The 19,333-nt window shown below is 38.1% G+C and overlaps 1 protein-coding gene across 1 annotated transcript in view; it reads left to right on the forward strand.

Annotated features, from left to right (window-relative positions):
* DPYD (dihydropyrimidine dehydrogenase) overlaps nt 1-19,333 on the forward strand; it is a 344,164-nt gene that overhangs the window by 165,784 nt on the left and 159,047 nt on the right. The window contains exons 11-13 of the mRNA XM_015635812.1: nt 1,246-1,456; nt 8,882-9,066; nt 16,254-16,469. Of these exons, the coding sequence (XP_015491298.1) occupies nt 1,246-1,456; nt 8,882-9,066; nt 16,254-16,469 (612 nt within the window). The remainder of the gene's footprint in view (nt 1-1,245; nt 1,457-8,881; nt 9,067-16,253; nt 16,470-19,333) is intronic.

A 19,333-nucleotide genomic window follows, 5' to 3' on the forward strand; every position in this document is an offset into this window, starting at 1 on the left:
CTTTTCCTTTTCCTTTTCCTTTTCCTTTTCCTTTTCCTTTTCCTTTTCCTTTTCCCTTCCCCTTCTCCTTCCCTCTCCTCCTCTCCTCTCTTCCCCTTCCCTCAATTACCTACAGTGATTTTGGTTTCAAAGCACTGATATTCATCCCATATTTCAGCATTCAGTTTGTTTTTTAGTTTGGCTTTGCACTTCGGCATTTATCAAGTCATCTGCACATTTTGAAATTCTTCTTCTTCTTCAATTCATATGTACTACAGGAGGGTTTTTCAAATTATTTTCTCTTATTTTGGTGGTCTTTTTCTGTTTCATTTATTTGGTACATTACACTTCTATATACCCGAGAATAGCACACCACCTAATGCAGCTTTATCATGAGATTTATGGTAGTTTGGTTGTCTGTTTCAAGAAGGTGGGCACCTTATATCTTCCAGAAGGGGAATGGAGCTGCAGATAAAGTCATAGAGGTTTTCTTGGTGCATGATTTACTTCCATTGCACTTCAGCCAAGAGTTCTAGACATGAGATTACTGAAGCCATTGCACAGACTCGTGCTATTCAGATTCTTACTATAGTCTGAACACAAATCTTCTGTATAAGCCTAGGTAAATTTCTAAATTAGTCAATGTTTGTACTCATCCAGTCATGCAGTGGGCCTTGAAAACAATAAAATAAAAGTCGCTTCAATTAATAAGAATTATGTCAGATGAGAGATAAATATTCAAAAAAGTTGCCTAAATAGAGACAGTCAAATTCTGAAGACAATTGACTTAAGCAGTTTTACCACATCAGAGATTCAGAAGATCTGGATTGTTACTCAGAAATCTCTTGCTCGTACATGGCAGTCAGCATTTAATAAAATCTTAAAATCATAGTAAATGCAAATCAGGGCATGGACTAAGTTAATACTAGGCCACTTTTTAAAAGACACAGATATTTATATAAGAGAAATCTTTTGCCCTCAAAAAACTTAAAAATATTCAAAGTAATGGAAAAATAAGAAAGTATATTGGAGAAATATTTGCCTTGAAAATTTACCTACTGCCACTGCTTGATTTGATAGCATGAGAGTCTCTGAAGCTGGCAGTAAGATGAGTGTCTGCATACTGGACACAGCTGATATGTGCTATAGAAGAATCCATGGTAACATCTTGAGTCAAAAAATGTTTTCTGCTTGGTTTGTTTGGGGCTTTTCTCCATGAAAATGCAGCATGTTAAAGTTACATATTTTATTGCTTCTACTGTACAGATGGAACTTGCAAAGGAAGAGAAGTGTGAATTTCTGCCTTTCCTCTCTCCTCGGAAAGTTGTTCTTAAAGGTGGACAAATTGTTGCCATGGAATTTGTTCGAACTGAACAAGACAGCGATGGGAACTGGAAAGAAGATGAGGATCAGGTTGTCCGTCTGAAAGCCGATGTGGTGATCAGTGCCTTCGGCTCCATTTTAAGTGACAATAAAGGTAACCCTGACTACTACAGATACAGATTGTTCTTTTAGCTGCAGCCATTTGTGAAATGGGTCTTCTGGAGGTTACTCAGCTTGTGACTGCCAGTCCTCTTACAGGAGTTTGTCCTTCAGGTACACCTTTTAGGAAAAGACTTGGGTGTCTGGTAACCAGGCAGTTCTCTGCTTGTTGCTATATAGAACTGGAGCTCAGCATAGAAGTACAGTTCCTCAGCATATGTTTTTTTTGTCAGTGCAATTGGGATCTCTAAGAAACTCTTGGGAATTTCTTCTGGTCTCATTAATTAACTCTAGAGAAACTCATTATATTACAACTTTAGGCTGAACTGATCTGATCTCTGAAATATCTTTTTTTTTAAAAAATTGAGCAAATTAAACAGGCATTGAAACATCCATTATTCTGGTTCAGCTGGTCTGGGTATTACTTATTTCTTGTGCATATACAAGAGAACTGTGACTTCCCTCTTACACAGTATTTCTTAGTTGCACTTGACAAGGTTTAGTCTTCAAAATTAGCAAGTACTTAATTCTGTATTAAAGATACAGAAATTATTAATTAATATAATTATTAATTATTATTTAATAATGAATATATTAAAGGTACAGAAATTGATGACATTTCAGAGATTGGATGAATTATCTGCATTTAGCAGAGGGATGAACATGAATACAGTGAATACCATGAATACATGGGAACTGAGCAGCATTTATTCTGCTCTCCTCTGACACTAGGTTAGACTTCAGGAGTTCAGGTACATACATTGAATGTGCCTCAGAAGTTAGAAACACTGACTCAGCAGTAGACACACTGATAAAATGAGAAGGTCTTCAGCGTGGAGCTTAGCAAGTTCTGAAAGCCTTAGTGAACAATGTGCCTGCCTCTCCAGGGCATGGTCATGCCAGCCAGTTTACCCATGACAGGTTGTCGTGGTCCTTTGGGAATAAATGCTCTGACAGAAGACTTGCCAAGTGCCTCAGATTGCACAAGACCAGAAAATTTGGTATTCAAAATTTCTTAGAGTAATGTATTTTTGTGAATCATTGCAATCAAGGAAAATGGTAAATTGTAAGTGATGTAAGCAGGCTCTAAACCTGCATAATGTACTCGGCACTCCCTGTTCAACATCTAGTTGTATAGAACAGTAAATTATCATGCAAACATCAGAAAAGTCAACCCTCTCCTACACTAAAAAGAAGGATCAGCCTGGTCTTTCAAGGAACATGTGAAGTGAATATCAGGAGCAATCCTATCTTGTGTGTGCTACTAATGCTTTGGGGTAGTTTTGTGCATCCTTGGCTGTTTCTGGACAGTGACTGCACCCAGCTATTTACAGTGCTCATTACTCAGGGCTGGCATGCCGCTGCCTCCTGCTCTGCAGGGCACAGGAGACAACAGACTCCCATTCCTCTTGGAGCTCTATTGCTGTGGAAAGACTCTGGCATTTGTGTGGGTCATATTTCAGGGCCCAGTCTAACCTCCAGGAAGCAAGATGAAGAAGATTTAAGAATTTTTTTTAAACAGATTTTTAAAGATTTTTTTAAAAGAGGTTCATTAACTACTCTGATGATGGCATTGATCGACTGAGAAATTTGGCAAATTTTGTTTGTGTTGTTTTTAAAATCCTGTGTTTAGGTTTTTTTGGAAGGTTTTCTAGCATCTCATGTGGTAAATCAATATTAACCTATGCAATCAATATATTTTGTTGTGATTCATAGACCCCATGATACAGGAGTTATTCTGTTTTCTCCCACATTAAAAATCACCTCAATTAAAAGATTGAACTTACTGTGCTGCTTAGCCAAAGTACTGTGCCAGTCTTGTATTTCCTAGGGTGCATTCACAGTCTAAATTAATTGTTGAGAGGTTTTTAAATAGAAGCATAAAATGGGAGGGGAACAGTCATGCAGTGAGCTGATCATGAGAGAAGAGAGTCATTTACTTTGGGGGTGAGCAAAACACCTCAGTTTCACACTGTATTTTGGGTGTAACTGCTGTTAGAAGAGCAATCAAATAAAAAGGAAAAATGCAAGTCATTTGTTTTGGATGTTGTGGAAGTGAAAAGAAGCTAAGACTTCAGTGCATAAAGTGCTTATTTTGAACATACCATTTTAGCTGCTTTTAAGTTTGTTTTTTTTAAGCTGTCTTAATGAAAGTCAAATTTGCTTTTCACCGCTGAGCTGGATTACAACCAAAACTCCAGACTAGTTCAGCGTACATAACAAAGATAAATGAAAAAGAAAAAAAGCCACCCCCAAAACATCATCTTAGTGTTTTGTTGTGGTTTTTTGTTTGTGTGGTTGATTGGTTTTTCTAAATGAAATACACTTCTGTATTCAAGAGATGAAAATATTCAGGTATTCCCCATCAGAAGATGGAGATGAAAATACTGGAGGTACTCAAATGCCATGTTTCATTCAAAATACATGAACAATGCCATGAGCAAGCTGATTTGACTTGGAACTTCATCTAACTTTGAAAGAAATGGAATAGGCAACCTTCAGAAGGCCCTTCTCATCTCAATTATTCTGTGGCTGGGTGACTCAGGTGCAGGTTGAATAAACATGTTAATTGCTGCTCATACAAAGAGCTCTATCAATTGACCTAATTCATAAGGCACCTTGGGGAACTGCAAATGCAGTGTTGGTATGGGCTAAGATAGCAGGTTATATCCTACAAAAGCTGTTTCTAGTGATAAAAGAATAAAGAAAATACTGTCAAAACCAGAGAGATTAAAATTAGACTTAGCCCCAGTTCAACAAAGTGTTCAGGGCAGCCTTGATGCTCATGTTTGAAAGTTTTATAAGAAGCCATAAGAGGCTGTGTTCAGCCTCTACATCCTACTTAACAGCAGTGCCGTTGGTTTTAAAGTCTGAACTTTAAATAACCCTTTTCTAATCTATTTCCTTCTGATAAGCAAAGGAAACAATACTTTTGGAGTGCAAAATTTTGTAACAAATGTCATTATGATTTGTTGTCATGAATTTCCAAGGAGAGCCATAGAGAAAGGATGGAAAATAGTGCTCAAAATGCACTACAAAATTCAGTGCAGAACAAAGAACTAAGCCAGGATAGGGGACTGGCAACCTTAGTTTGATACTCTGTTTAGCAGGCAGCAGTAAAGAGGAAGAATTCCCATGTAACCAGAACACTGAATCTTAGCATGATAATGTCTGTTTTATTTTCTTGGAACAGCAATAAAGAGAAATGAAAAAATATCTGAGCAAAATCCAAGTACCGCCTTTGTAAAAAAAAATCACAGAAATAGCAAGTTATTTGTGAACCAAAATATGTTTAATGAAAATGTTGGTAGTAGCTAGCTATTGCATCGTGACTGAAGGGCAAAACTTTATTTCATAATTCCAGGAATCAGTCACAACTTTCAGATATTTTGCTTTTACTTTTAGTACAACTGTTATCTTTCTTGGAAACTGCAGCAGCAAATCCTAGGCTTACTGCTTCCCTAGAACAGTTCAACATACAGTAAAGATAACTTTTCCCAAGTTGTTTACAATTTTATACTTGAACCCACTCATAGTTAATTTTTATTTCTACAGTTTGAGAGAAATTTGCTAAGGAACAAAGGAAAAAAGAGTTTTCAGAGCTCTGACCTCATAAGTGAAAAAGATTTTAGTTTTCCTTTGATCAGATATAGAACTCCAAATGGCACAGAATCCAGGAGGTCTGGAATTTGGAAGGACTGTTGAGTTTCTTCATCGAACCTGCTCAGACAACTGGGTAATTTTGACCTCAGAATACTGGAGCCTTGACTATCTAATGAAAGAGTAAAGGGGAGGAAGAGAGGCTGTGATGCCCCAGCTGGGAATGCCCTGGCATCTTCTTGCTAGCACAGCATCTGCCTCACACCAACAGGCTTTGAGTCACCAGATTTGTAAAACAATTGTTACATAAAACTGAAATTTGTATACATTCACTGAAATAGGTAGGAATTTTTCTGCTGAGTCATTGAAATAAGATTTTTCTCTACAAATAGGTTTACTGAGCTAGTCTGGGTGCAGCAGTTCCAGTTACCCATTCCCAATATCCATTCCCATATCCAAAAGTGGCTTCATGATGATTTCTAAAGCCCAGAAATTCTGCCCTTAGAGTTGATAGACATCAGACACTTCTGCTTGCTGGTGCCAGACAGAAAACGAAGTCAGCAGCAGCTTGCAACAAGACCCTCTCCCACTGTAACTGGACTCAACTTGATCCAGTCAAACCACTTTTTAATCCTGTTCAGGACAGCAGTGGAGTAGGCATGGCTGTGTCTTTCTTTATTTGCTGGGCATTTAGCCTGGGCAATGCCAGCAGTTAATCTGTTTTTGTGTGTGACAGCTGCAGTTATACGTTTTAGATTAAGAAAGTTACAGTATATTTGTATTTTTCAGATGTAATGCTACTATTCACTTTAAAGGAATTCTGTAAGATGGATATCAAAAATAACATTAATGAGCTACTAAAGCTAAAATTATAGGAACTTACGAAATTGGTTAAACATAAAAACCATTAAACTGTTTATTGAAGCTTCACAGATATACTGCAGCTAATGAGCATTTCTGCTATTTAAATAAGCCCAAATTGAACACACATTACATAGATGCATAATTAGTCATGGCAGTCACACAGAGACTCACTTTTAAAGCTTTATTTGGGAAATCTTTTCCATTTGATTTGTTTTGTTAATTAAAATATTTTTTCTGTATTCACTTATATTTTAATATTGTTTTTGCAAAATGCTATAATTTTCTGGTGTGTTTCCATTTGTGTTTGTTTGCTCTGTGAATATAGCGAATTTGGAAAATACATTCAGCACTGTCCTTTTGTTTGGTGTTATTTGTGTTAGCATCACTTGATACCAGTAGAATAATTAAATTGTATATTGTCTTTCATCCAGAAGAATCTTTTCAAATGATATATAATATCTCACTAGGCTGGGGAGGAGATGGCAGCAAAACACAGGATTGCAGTTTGATTCTTCAAGAGAAAAGATGTTAGTTTTAAACTTTGAAGGCTGAAACTGAGAGGGTGAAGGTTTTTAAAGATACTATTTACCTCTGTTCCAAATGATACAGCAAACATTAAATATCTGGTTTGCTGGTTGTTGAGTGTCAAACACCAGTTCAGAGAACCAATAGCTTAAGCTCACATTTGGCTCTTGGGCTCTCTCTCACCCTTGCAGGGGCAGAGGAGGGACTTCCCTTTCTGTAGGCAAAAGTTCTCCCCTTCTTTGTGCAGTTGGTCTAGGAGGTGGTCCCTTCAGCCTCCCACTTGCACCAGGCATCAGACCCAAATCATGAGGATGCTAGGAGCCCATATAAAATGCTTTTGAACCATGCCCTGTTTTTAATGTCACCTAAATCTTGGAGATTCTAAGAAAGAAAGAAGTAGCAGTTGGATATCTGTCAACCTTGCCACCAGGGAAATGTTCTTTTTCGATTTTAAAAATACTGATCAGGCAGACGAATCCCCAGGCCTGGAGAGATGTTTCAGGTGAAGATATGTTGGGCATTCTTCACACTCAAAAAGCTTTTGGTATAATTATGTCCAGACAGCTATTTTAGAACAAAGCAATTCAAAGAGATTTGAGAAATGTAATAGATACAGGATAACAGAGGTAATACCCTATTTTTCCACAAGATGAAATAAGTAGTCAGAACTTCCAGTTTTACATCATTTCTTTTGAAAAACTACATTTTTGACAGCATGTTGTCCTCAGACACCTTTACTGTGGTTCAGTCCTGTCTCAGACAGAAGTCGTCTATTAAATCCCCCCTACCAAATCCTGCAGTACCAAGTTTTCCTGGGTTTTTTTTCCAAACATGTCTTTACAAGCCTGTACATATTTAACTTGTGAGAGCTGTCTAGACTGCATGCTGAGATGGTACCACTGCATGCAATAAGTTATCCTATATATAACAAATACAAGATGATCAAAAGCTTTCTTGAAGTACAGACAGTCTGAGGCACAAAGAGAAAGTTAATGTATTGATTTCTGAAGGATTTTTGATAAAACTGCTATCAGCCAACTCTTTCCTTTAAAAAAACCCACACAAACAGAAAAAGCCCAAACCCAAACAAACCAAACCTCTCATTTTCCAGATGAAAAATGTCTCAGTCTGAAGGTTGTGTTCCATGTGATCTTTCTGTAATTTAGATATTTTTACAGGAAATAATTTCTAAAGTTTTTGAGTTTGTTGCTACCCAAATATTACTTTTGTCAGCTTAAGCCACATGTATGTGCCAGGTAGGAGAGACTATGCAAGCAATAGGTCTTGTGGATAAATTAAATACTTCTGATAGAAAATCTGCTATAGTCTTTCAGCTCAGAACTGTCTTCTCTGACTCGTGCTTCTGAACAAGTTGCAAAAAATTACCTTGAATTTGAGTCCTGTGGATATATTTGTAAACACCAAGGTTGAGGAGGAGAGAGTAGGTGGGACAAATAGGTGACACTGTTCATGCCTTGCTTCCCGTTTAATTACTCTGCCCCTGATTATACATAGCCTCCACTTTGAAATGCACTTCTGATAGGTGATTTGGAGTTGAAAGGAGACGCAGAGCCTTGGATGAGAATCCCCTCAGTGTGCTGTGTGGGGAAGCTGCGAGTGAAGCTTGCTCTGTACTGAGGTGTGCACTGGGACAGTACCATGACTTTGCCCTTTCTGTTGGAGAAATCTTCATCTTAAACTGGCAGGTTTCTCTTTTACATTTATGGCAGTGCAACTACATCAGTTTAATTTGCCTTGGCAATCTGCATCTACCAGTGGTATGTCCCTGAGGGACGTTGCAAGTTTAAGCTGCATTTTTTTCCAGAATGTTCGGTTACTGCAGACAAAGCTATATAGCCCCCCCCTATTTTGATAGATGCCATCAAAGTTGGCTAAAAATATTTATTGAAAAGATTATTCTCTTAATGAAGCTACTTCGAAGTGCCTTGAGACTGTAGTAATTTAAAAAATACTAACAAAATATTTTTCTGAGCATTTATGTGTATTTGATGACATACATATAATGCCATGCAGTATAAAAATATATTTTATTTTCACATCTACATTATTTGGAGGACAATAATATTTCATGTGCTGTTTTCTAACAGCATGAAAAATATTAAGATCTCTTAATTCATGCTCTAAAAAAAAAATCAGAAATTGTAGTGAAAAAGATACAAAGTATATTTTCTTCTTGTAACCATTTAATTTTAATTATGGTTTTATTCTTAATATGTGTAACAAGTTTTGAAGCAACCCTTCCTTCCAGGATGTTCTGAGTTTGAATATTAAGTCAGGATGGCTTTGACTTCAATGAGAGATACCTTTCTCAGCATTAGATTTTCTTATTGTTATCAGCATATATTTGACAGATTTTAGCAACAGTTTTTTCTTTCTTTTGTTAACATATTTGTCATTTATTTAATTGCAGTCAGGGAGGCCATGGCACCTATCAAGTTTAACAGATGGGGTCTCCCTGAAGTAGACCCAGAAACGATGCAAACAAGTGAGCCCTGGGTGTTTGCAGGGGGTGACGTTGCTGGTGTTGCCAACACTACAGTGGAATCCGTGAACGATGGCAAGCAAGCTTCCTGGTACATGCACAGATACATCCAGGTGACTTCTTCAAAAGTATTTTTCTCTTTCCCAGTTTTATCTGCTTTTAGATACTTCTAAAAATAATTCCATTGTGGTTTTGATTAATTATATGAATTTTGAGAAATTAATACTTAGATTATCTGGTGGTTAGAACATTACACATTCATTCAGCTTGGATCACATATTAGTGTTTGGGTAGATGAGCTCAGCTTTCTTACATTATCTTAACGCTAAAATTCAAGCAACATTTTCTTGGCCCCAGTTCTGAATTCCACTCAAGGGTAGTAAGCCTCCCTGCACAACAGACACTGCGAGCAGAAGCCCTAATTGGGTAGTTGGGGAAAAGGAATGAGCTCCATAAGTATTAAAAAGTAAAATCTTCGAGTAGTGCATAAAGTAAAAATTAACTACTGCCAATGTTGTTACCTGGGGAAGGTATTTTAGTTTACTAACAGTTTACAGAACGCTCAGATTATCTACACTGGAACCCAAGTTTGCTCTGATGAGATTGATAAACTGGATACAAGAGCTTGATAAAAACTAAACAATAAATGCACAGAGGCAAGTAATGAGAAGTAGAATTTACCTGAGAAATGTAAGATGTACAAGATTGAAAAACCTGGTAACCCACATGTCTTCCTTTGGTTCTCCTCGCATGTTGCTGACTCCACCTTAATTTTTCTAGTATAATAGCACAAAATCTAGAGGAGCTGAAAAGAAATCTCCTGAGACAGAGACACAGCCTGGAGAACCAGATGACAAAAAGTGTGTTCGTAGTGCAGGGAAGTTTTAAGAAACATGATACATGATTCATTCTCCCACATAAAGAGATTTGAACAACTGAAGTTGGGACTGTAACAGCTCAATGTCTTTCTCCCCCATCCATCTGCTCAAAGCCTCTCTGATTGCATGTTTGTGCAATTTCATGCTGTTGGGGTCTGATTTCACTTCCTAAAAATACTTCAACTGAAAGCTTGTTGTTAGTATCTGTGCATATTTTTTCGCACTTTTTCTAAAGCACTGTTTGTGTCCTGCCTTCTTAGACCCTATGAAAATGCTGAGTGTGAAACATCTTTAATCCCTGGCCTGCTTGCTTAATTTCTCAATGCACAGTGATTTTGTCTAACTGTGGTAGGGGAGAGAAGGTATCTTCTCCTTTTTGTCTCCTTATTCAACCTCTTAAAATACAGACATCATTTGTAAAACCCTCCTGTATCATGTTGCTTCCTCCTTAAAGCTTCTCCCCCCCTGGAATGTATTTAATACTTCGGAAAAAATCTGAATAGTCATGGCTTGAGAATTAGAATTTTAAATCAAGCAGACTTGTGATATTAGAGCATTTCTGTTACCCTTTGCAGGTTTCAAGGCAGCTTATTCAACCTTACAGTCTCACCAGGAAGCTAATGGGAAAGCCTTACAGCAATCTTCACAGGAAAGTTTCCAAATGGCAAGTGTCACCTTTCCAGCTGTTAGATGAATGGGTTGCCCAAGGGCATTTATTTGGATGTGCAGCCCTTGTAAAATCTGGTTGCTGTGGTGCAAAATGCTGTAATTTGGCAATTTGCTTCACCAGTGTTTGGACCTGGTAGAAATTTTAGTGACTGGAGGAGTTTGTTTTTAAAGCAGCTGTTTTGAGAAGGGTAAGAGAAGGATTGTGTTGCCCTACTGTTTATAGGGACAGGTGTGTGCAGGTGTGCCTGCCTTTGTGCTCATATGTGTGCACATGCATTCAGTTCACAGCTGAACTGTATTCTGGAAACTTCCAAAAGCAGATGAAGAAACACCCTTACACACCACCTTACTTTCTCTCTGCTGTGAGATTCTAAAGCAGGCAACCGTGCTGTGAACTGAGTGTTTGAATCAAGTACACATAAAATTTGAAATAAGTGCATTGATACTGTGTTTCAGTTAAGGAGTAGGTAGCCATTTCCAAAATCACCAACTATCGCAGCACCAGGATCTATAAACAATGCAGTCAGTTTTCATCAAAATAAAACTATTCCATAGGATTTTTCAACTAATCCAAGACAATGTCAAAGAGTGTAACTCAAACCCACCATCCTGACTGCTTGCAGAATGCAGTGTTTTAACAGCACGCTGCTTGTATCCCAACCTACTCCAGGCAAAAGGCTAAGCGAACAGATGGGGCTGATATGTGCCCTGAAACTCCAGTCACTGCAAGCTCTGGCACGTGGTCAAGTCAGGCGTGAGATCCAGACTCCAGGACTCTTCAGCAGAAATGCCTTATGTTCAATACTGAGAGTTATTTACAGAAGCTTCTTGGCTGCTCTTATGCTGGAAACTTTCCATCATTAGTTGCCTAAATATCTCCTGCCTCTTAACATATTCCTCCCACTATATGAGGCATAGGTTCATCTCAAAAATTGTTGCCTGCAGCTGTGTCAGGTTAGTTTCTATAAACATGACCGGTCAGAGCCTAACTAAGGATAGCTGTAGTAGAACCTGTTAGGAAATACAGTCAGTCTTCCTAGAACCATTCCTTGCAAGACTTTAGAGATCCAAACAGAATCAGCCCAATTCATGCAACTTTCTACTACTCACATTTTCTCACAATTCAGTCTCTTTTGATATTCCGTGAATGATGTAAAAATTTCAATTAAATAATCTTAGTGATTTATTTAGTTTGAACATTGTAAGCCTTTGCTTTTGTCTGACGGTGACTTTATGATCCTGTGCAGAAGCAATACAGGCTGCTGTTCTCTTCTAGGCCTCAGTTAACCATTCATTTCTTTTTGATCAGTGAATGGATTTAGTAGTATAATAGTTATATTCAGGGTAACTCACAATTTCTGCAGGACTAACTTTTAATTTTCTGTGCCTATCCTGAAAACAAAGACAGTATTTTCTTACTGGATGACTGTGCCAGTCTTAATGCTTCACTCCTGCTCTATTCATACACTTACCTGTGGGCTATTTTCCCATATATGATAGTCAAGCTGCCATCTTCTTCTCACTAAAATCCCTCTTTTAAAGTGACTTTTTTTTCTAAATCACAGTAAGTTTTCATTTATTTAAATCTATTTTCTTCTTTATTGTGACCTTCCAGGGTGGAAGTTTCTTTTATATTTTTCCTAGACTGAAATGTACATGATACATTTAGAGAATACAGATCTGGATCCCAACTGATATAAATTGCACTTCACTAAGACATTATTCAAGATGAATTTTGAGCACATTACAGTGTTATTTTAAAACATGATTGTATATTTTCTATTTTTCCTTTACCCATGCTGTCAGAAAATATATGGGCTTTGTATCTGAAGAGTATCGTGTTGATTGTTTATCAAGACTGACCATTCTCATATATTCCTTGAGCATGCATGAATATACATAATTTCATAATCAAAACCAGAACTGAGAGGTTTCCAGGAAGCTTGAATTTGAAGCCATTAGTTATGTTGTCTGTTTCTTTTCAGGACAACTGCAGGGGAAAAAATTCATGTCCCTTTGTTTAGCTAGAACAACGTATGAAACGCTAGCACGCAGCAATAAAGCACCATTTGCAAATAAGGTGAATTAAAGGCATGTTCAGGAAGTCTGGTAATTTAGTTGTTTGCCTCTGAATGAGAAATATGTCTGTTACAGAAAGAGAAAGCCAGGAAGGAGCTTAGAAAATCTCTGTCAAAGTGGACAGAGCCCTGAGCAAACCTGCTGTAGCTGACTGCTTTGAACAAGGAGGTTGAACAAGGTATTCCCCAGGTGTCCTTCCAACCACAACCATTCAGAGATTGTATGAAGTAATATAAACATATTTACCACAGTTAATTAATGGATAATTGGAGAGAGGATAGCAGAAGCAAGGGAGCAAATAGATGTTTTAGGATCAGACTTTAAAACGAATAATGCCAGAGTAGGATGGAAATATTCAGGAAAACTCTTCCAGGCAGTAGAAGGCTCTCTGTGAAAAATAACAGTAATACAACTACTTGCTTTCACAGTCTGTCTTTGTTAAAGGCAAGAAAATGCAGTTAGACCATATCACTCTGGTTAGGAATTTTCTCTGTCTAAAGAAAATTAATGTCAAAAATTGTATTGGGTCTAAAGTTGAGTTCCTGTCTCTCAGGCCTGCACTGCAGCTTGTGTGCTTTTGCCTTCAGGCCAGTCCTGGTTAGGGTAAGGTAGAGCCACTGCTTGCAGTGTGCTGGGGATTTTTCACCACCCTGTTGTGGTCTCCAAAAAATTGTCATGATTGCAACAAGTACCTGCAATATTGTTAGCTCAGCTGGTTGGCATCAAATTAAGAGGAAGAATGGGTCACACTTTTTGTCCTCTACTTCTAAAAATCAAGGGAAGAGTTATTATAAATAAACTCTTGCCTGCAGGCTTTCTTTTCCCATTTGTTTGTTCAATGTCAGGGAAATCCTTCATTATAAAGATGATTTCACTTTCAGGAAGCTATACAACATTTTTGTTTGCCAAAAATTTTGCTTTGTAGAAAACCATGCATCAAGGTTTATAAAATATATTTATTTTATAAGCATTGTGCTGAAAGGAAAGAAACAGCAAAAAAATAGAGCAAATAAGGAAATGATAGGAAGGAGGGGAAGCAGGGAGATAAATCTCCAAAGATGTGTTGCCACTGACTACTGAACCTTCAGCTGCATCCTGTCCCTGTGTGTCTTTAGATACTTGGTTTATTCCATTGAAACCTTTGATATTTCTCCCCCTGCCACCTCTGCTTGGGTCATTTCATCATTAGCAAACCATTAGGCACATTTTGTGGGGTCTGGGTGCAGGTGGGTGGAATTCTTTGTGGTTCTGAAGGGAAGGCAGGAAAAATGGGCCCCTATATATGGTTTGGTAAGTGTCTTTAGACTGGTTTGAATGGTGGCATGCGGAAGGCAAGGCCTGTTCCTACATGGGTTATTTTCAACCATGTGCTTCAAAAGTCTGTCACTGCTTTGGTGCTTTTTTGTTATGTATAGGATATATTTTCTATTTTACCATGGAAAGGTCACTAAGAATCACTTTCAAACAGCATTCTTTTTAGGTGGGAACAACTTTTAGAGATTTAATTGTCCTGCTTGGGCAAAGAAACAGTACAATGGAACTTGAGCTTCATATTCGGCACTCTCTGCCTATTTGTGTACAGCAAATGACCCTTACAGCTCTACAAGCTATGAGTAGTTTATCAATCCTCAGACTGAAATGTATTTACAGAGAACATTTGAACAATTCTGAATGACAAAATAATTCAAAGTAGAAAATTTGGTTTATTGTGCACATGTACACAAAGAGTGAAGTTGACCGATTTTCCTTAAGTCTTTTTTTGATGTCATTCTTAGAGAATGAAAATCAAAGAGTTTTTTGTAAGAGTTCAGTATATCAGTGTTGATTTGAGCAGATTTCTCCACTTTCAGATATGTAGGAGACAAAAGCTGGCATTTAAAAAATGCTTTAATTTGAATTGTGTGATCCAGGATTTTCTGGTTTGGCACTGCAAACAACATTTTGCAGTTAAAGTATTAATTAAGAAAAGCTTAAAAAAAAAATAAGAAAAAAGTTAAAAAGACAAAATCAAACTTAAAGTGATAAAAAGACAGTACTTTCTTTCATTTTTCCCTCCCTCTTTTTGTTATTTGCCAGTTAACAAAAGCTTTTGTGATGCAGAATGCCAGGCTGTTTGGTTTTTGAGGAGCTCAGATTCTCCTGGTGTAGAAAAACAGCACTGTGGAGTATGACATGGAGAAAGCAGTGAGCCCTCAGGAAGGAGGAAAAGAGTCATGTTTGGATTTTTATAAAGTGTAACTGCATTGGCCTCCAAATGGGAGAGGTCATGATACTGAGGCGAGTTTGGTCCCAAGTGCTAGGGATCTTTAGAAATCAGCTTTTCTCAAAATGCCCACCATTAGTGACCCATTCAGGTTTGCATCATTAGGCTGGGACAATTCCACTACTTCCAGTGCTTTAAGCCATCAGAAATTTTGGCCCCAAAATCTTTGTCTGAAGATTCAAAGATTTGGGGTCAGAATAGTATGAGTGGAATCCACACAATCCAGGACCAAACAGGCGCAAACTCTCAGGTTTTAAGCCAGCCTAGGAAGCAAAAGGCACTAAAACAGACAAAAAATTCCTCATCCCATCTGTGCTTATCAGTTTTCACAGGTAAAATTTGATTAAATAAGTTCCTTAAAAAAATCCAAATCCCCAAAAGGCAGCAATTCCTGAGTGGCTGAGGTTTTTATTCTGCTACAGAAAATCTTCTCCAAACTTCAAGTACTGGTTCTTTTTGTCCTGCTGAAAAAATCTTTTTAAAGATAGAAGAAACTGCTGTGCTCTTAGCTGTTACTTTAATTAGAGTGTAGGGCTTCTCTGTGTTGGAAGTTCCTGCTTTATTTCTTTGTGATTTTATTGAGTCAACCATTTGAGTGAACAAAGATTTAAATTCTACCCACGACAGACTGATTGGGATGCTGTTCAGTGCCCATACATGGAAAAAGCTTTTCTCTCTACAATTTTTATATTATTAGATGCCGCACAGCCACTGAATCCTTTTCAAATGAAAACAAAAGTGACTGTGGTGGCACAGCCATAGTGTGTATGATGTTTTTGATGGCAATCAGACTCTAACTTTTTTCAGTCTTGAAAAACTATTCATAGTATATTCCTACTACTGCAATTAAATATAACCCAATTTAGTTTTTCATAGGTGTGCCATCGTGGAAGCTATATAAAATCCTTCGAGGTGGAGCAAAAAGGTAAATGGAATCAGGGCTGAGTGATCCTCCATGTGATGCTTTCCCTCATTTTTCACAACATCATATACTTTTTATAGATCAGCACCTGAGAAGAGAACTAGAAAGGGTCCATCCGCATAGCCTGGGTTTTTGCAGTCTCACTGTTACTGACTGCTGTAGGGAGCAGAGGTGGCTCTTCAGAAAGGCTGAACAAACATTTGGACTGACCCAGGCTTATCAGTACAAGATATAAAGTAGCTGTTTCTTCATTATTAGTGTTACTGTCATTCAGTTATTTCCAGCATAGCATAGTATTTCAGCATGAAGACTGTTCGGGCTGAAGATGTTACATAGGTGAGTGTTTGCATGTTTTGCTGATTTTTAAGTCTGAACACAAAATAGAATATTTAAACTTTATTAATTATTCCCTATCAGGACTTATAATAAATTGTATAAAAATAGAAAAATCTGTGGTTTAGTGTTGGTTTTTTGTTTTTTTTTTTACAGTCCTTATATGGTGTTGCAGTTTCTACAGTTCCAGAACTACCTGTCTTCTACACTCCTATAGATTTAGTGGATATCAGTGTAGAAATGGCTGGACTGACTTTTCCAAATCCTTTTGGCCTTGCCAGTGCAACTCCTGCTACTAGTTCTCCAATGATTCGAAGAGCATTTGAAGCTGGATGGGGCTTTGCTGTCACTAAAACATTCTCCCTGGATAAGGTGAGGAAATATTTTAATGTGTATTTCGCATGTAACCACGTCTTTGTATAATTGAAAAATCTTAATCTTTGGGGAATGGCTCTGCTACAGCCAACTGGCATAAAGATAGCAGGGAAGGGTATGATACATTGTGTAGTTCAGCTCTTCTGTGAGCTTTCCATGGTGCAGTGACACAATTTCTGGTTCTGTTTGTTGTTACATTCTGTCCTTTTATTGCCCCAACTTTTAATATTAGTCAATTATTAAGTGAAAAAAATCCATTTTTTAAATACTGCAGTGAAAATGTTTTCTGTGAAGGATCAGAATGTAAAGGGAATGAGTAACAGCTTTGTCACATAGCTCATGAAAGGCAGATTCTGTGCCAGAGGCTGCCAAGATAAGCCATTGAGCTGGAGGTGCAGTTGCAATGTGATAATGTGGCTGCAAGGAGGAGGCTGGGTGGGTAGTGGAACAGATAGATGGAGGCAACATAAAACCAACCCTATGGAGAGAAGAGCACAGTGACATCAACCTTCAGTAACATGTAGTGGAGGAGGAAGGAGTTAGAATTAAGTCTTGAAGGCTATGGCTCAGTGTGGCAACTTAAAAAAGGCATTTGGTGTAGTTTTAAGTGTGTAGTTGCTTGTTTGAATTCAGGAGAATTGCCAAGTTCTTGTTGCTACATTCAAAAAGGTGAAGTGAGACCGAGCAAGAAGTTTAGACATTGAAAGAAAATAACAGCTCTGATAAACAGATCACAGAGAAAAGAAACAGGTTTTGGGCTGATATGGTTTGACTTATGGAGAGAGGAAGAAAAGCAAAGGTGAATCCTTGAACACAGGCCTGAGTAACAGTGTGAGTAGCAATGTATTGTTAACCAGTAACAAACACTAGTGTGGGCTGAAAAAAGCTTTTGAATTTAATTTGGATACTAGGGCCTTTTATTCTTGGTTTAGAGTGGGGGTGTACAAGGGTACTGATGGATGGAGCAAAAGAGAAAAGGTGGATTTGTTTCTCTGCCACCTTTCCACTGGTAAGCACCATAGGTGAATTAACTATAGTGGGTGCCCCTCTAGTATAAGGAAGGTCTAAGGACAAAATGCTGTATTGCTGCAGAATACTGTAAAGTATGTCAGGCAGGATTCTGCTGCCACTTATACCTGAAATAGCCCTGAGGAAGTAAGTGTTGGTCTAGATTGCAGTGGGGATTCCAATCTACTTCATGGGGCTTCTTATTAAAACATTTTTTAGGACATAAATGTCATTCAATTGTTTTTACAACTGACTTACATGTATAACATACCATCAGCTGTAATTATTCAGTGCCTAGGCTACAGGCAACCCATAGCAAGTACTGAGACTTATTTTTTTATCAGTTCTATTGCTGGTATGCTGGCAGTCCTGCCAGACTGCACATTGATTACTGTGCATCTCGAGAGCTAAACAGACACAGGCTGAGTTCCAGCTTGGGTGGGAGTTCAGGAGGAAAGACATGCATGTTGTAGGAAGTGATGTTGGTGCTATACTAAGCAGCAGACTCTGAGTCATTTCTGAAATGGCGACTGTGAAGTGTTCCACTGGATGCCATGCTCTGGAGGTGTGACTCACATGAAGATCTTTGGAGAGTTTTTTTAAGTATTTGTTGCAATAAGATATTGCAGGTATTATTTAAGTAAATACATTCAGAAAAGTGCTATCCAGTGATTTCTAGTTCAATGATTATTATTTCTGCTTAAGCTTCCTTCTAATATTCAGCAGGAAACATTACTCTGTGCCTAAACTCTTGAATTGTGTTGTGTCTAGTAGAACAGTGTCCCACCCAAGTGCTGCCTAGGATTTCTGTTATTGTATTCTTCCTAGTACTGCACTTCCCACAGGTGTGTTTGTGGCATGATTTGAGGTGCTTGGCTGAGAAGGGCTGCAGAAGCAAAATTGCTTTTATTTATCAGAGTAACATGGTACTTAATACTTCAAAAAAACCTATTTCAAATGGGAAGAAAAGCTCAGTAAAGTACATCAGTTCTTATGTGAACTGAATATTATGGAAAGATGGCTCTTGTTAGCTTACTGCTAGAACAAGTTGTTGGTATAGAGTTTGGAATATTACAGGTTGCCATAATGTGCTAACTTTTTTTTTTTTTTTTAACTTCTGATTATGTATACATAAATCTTGTGCAGGGAGCAGAATGCTCGCTTGGGCTGTGGTACCAACAGTGGGGATTTCACACTGAGCTGTCCTGCCCAGTCAAAGCAAGCTACACAGCAGGATCAAGAGCAAAGATTTCCTGATCTAAGCCTTTGGAGCTGTTGGGAGGAGGAGCAGCTCCCCAGACAGTACAGTTCCCAAGAGTGGAAGAGCTTCTGGGAAGGGAGAGAGCTTGCTAGACACAGTTTTTGGCAGCTGAAGCTTTTCCACTTCAGCCTTGATTGTTTGTGGTGCAAGTAGGATTCAGTGTTCTTCCTTCATCTCCTCATTTTATCTGTCTTGGTAAGGCTTAACTGATGGGCTTCCTTCTGATTTGCCAAGCATGACCTGACTGTGGCCATGGGGAATTTAGCAGCAGCAGAAATTCCCCCTTTGCCAAAACCAATGACTGAATTTGCCACTGTGTTCAGACACTGAATTCCCTGTTTACCATGGGCATCCTTTGGCACTTCAGCAAAAGTGACTGATGCAGGCTAAATGTGAGTGACATATAGGTGGTGAAAAGCATGTACAGCCCAATCACAAATTTCCATACATTAACTACAGTGTGATGGAATAAGGTCAGAGAGAAAAACATGATAAATCTTGGAGAAAGGGGATCCAAGGACAGAGATAGAAAGGACTCAGGCTGGAGAGCTGTAATTCTCATAAGACACAGGATTTATTTCATATGAGCTAC

Source organism: Parus major, chromosome 8 (genome assembly GCF_001522545.3).
Source record: "Parus major isolate Abel chromosome 8, Parus_major1.1, whole genome shotgun sequence".
Taxonomy (NCBI): Eukaryota; Metazoa; Chordata; class Aves; order Passeriformes; family Paridae; genus Parus; species Parus major.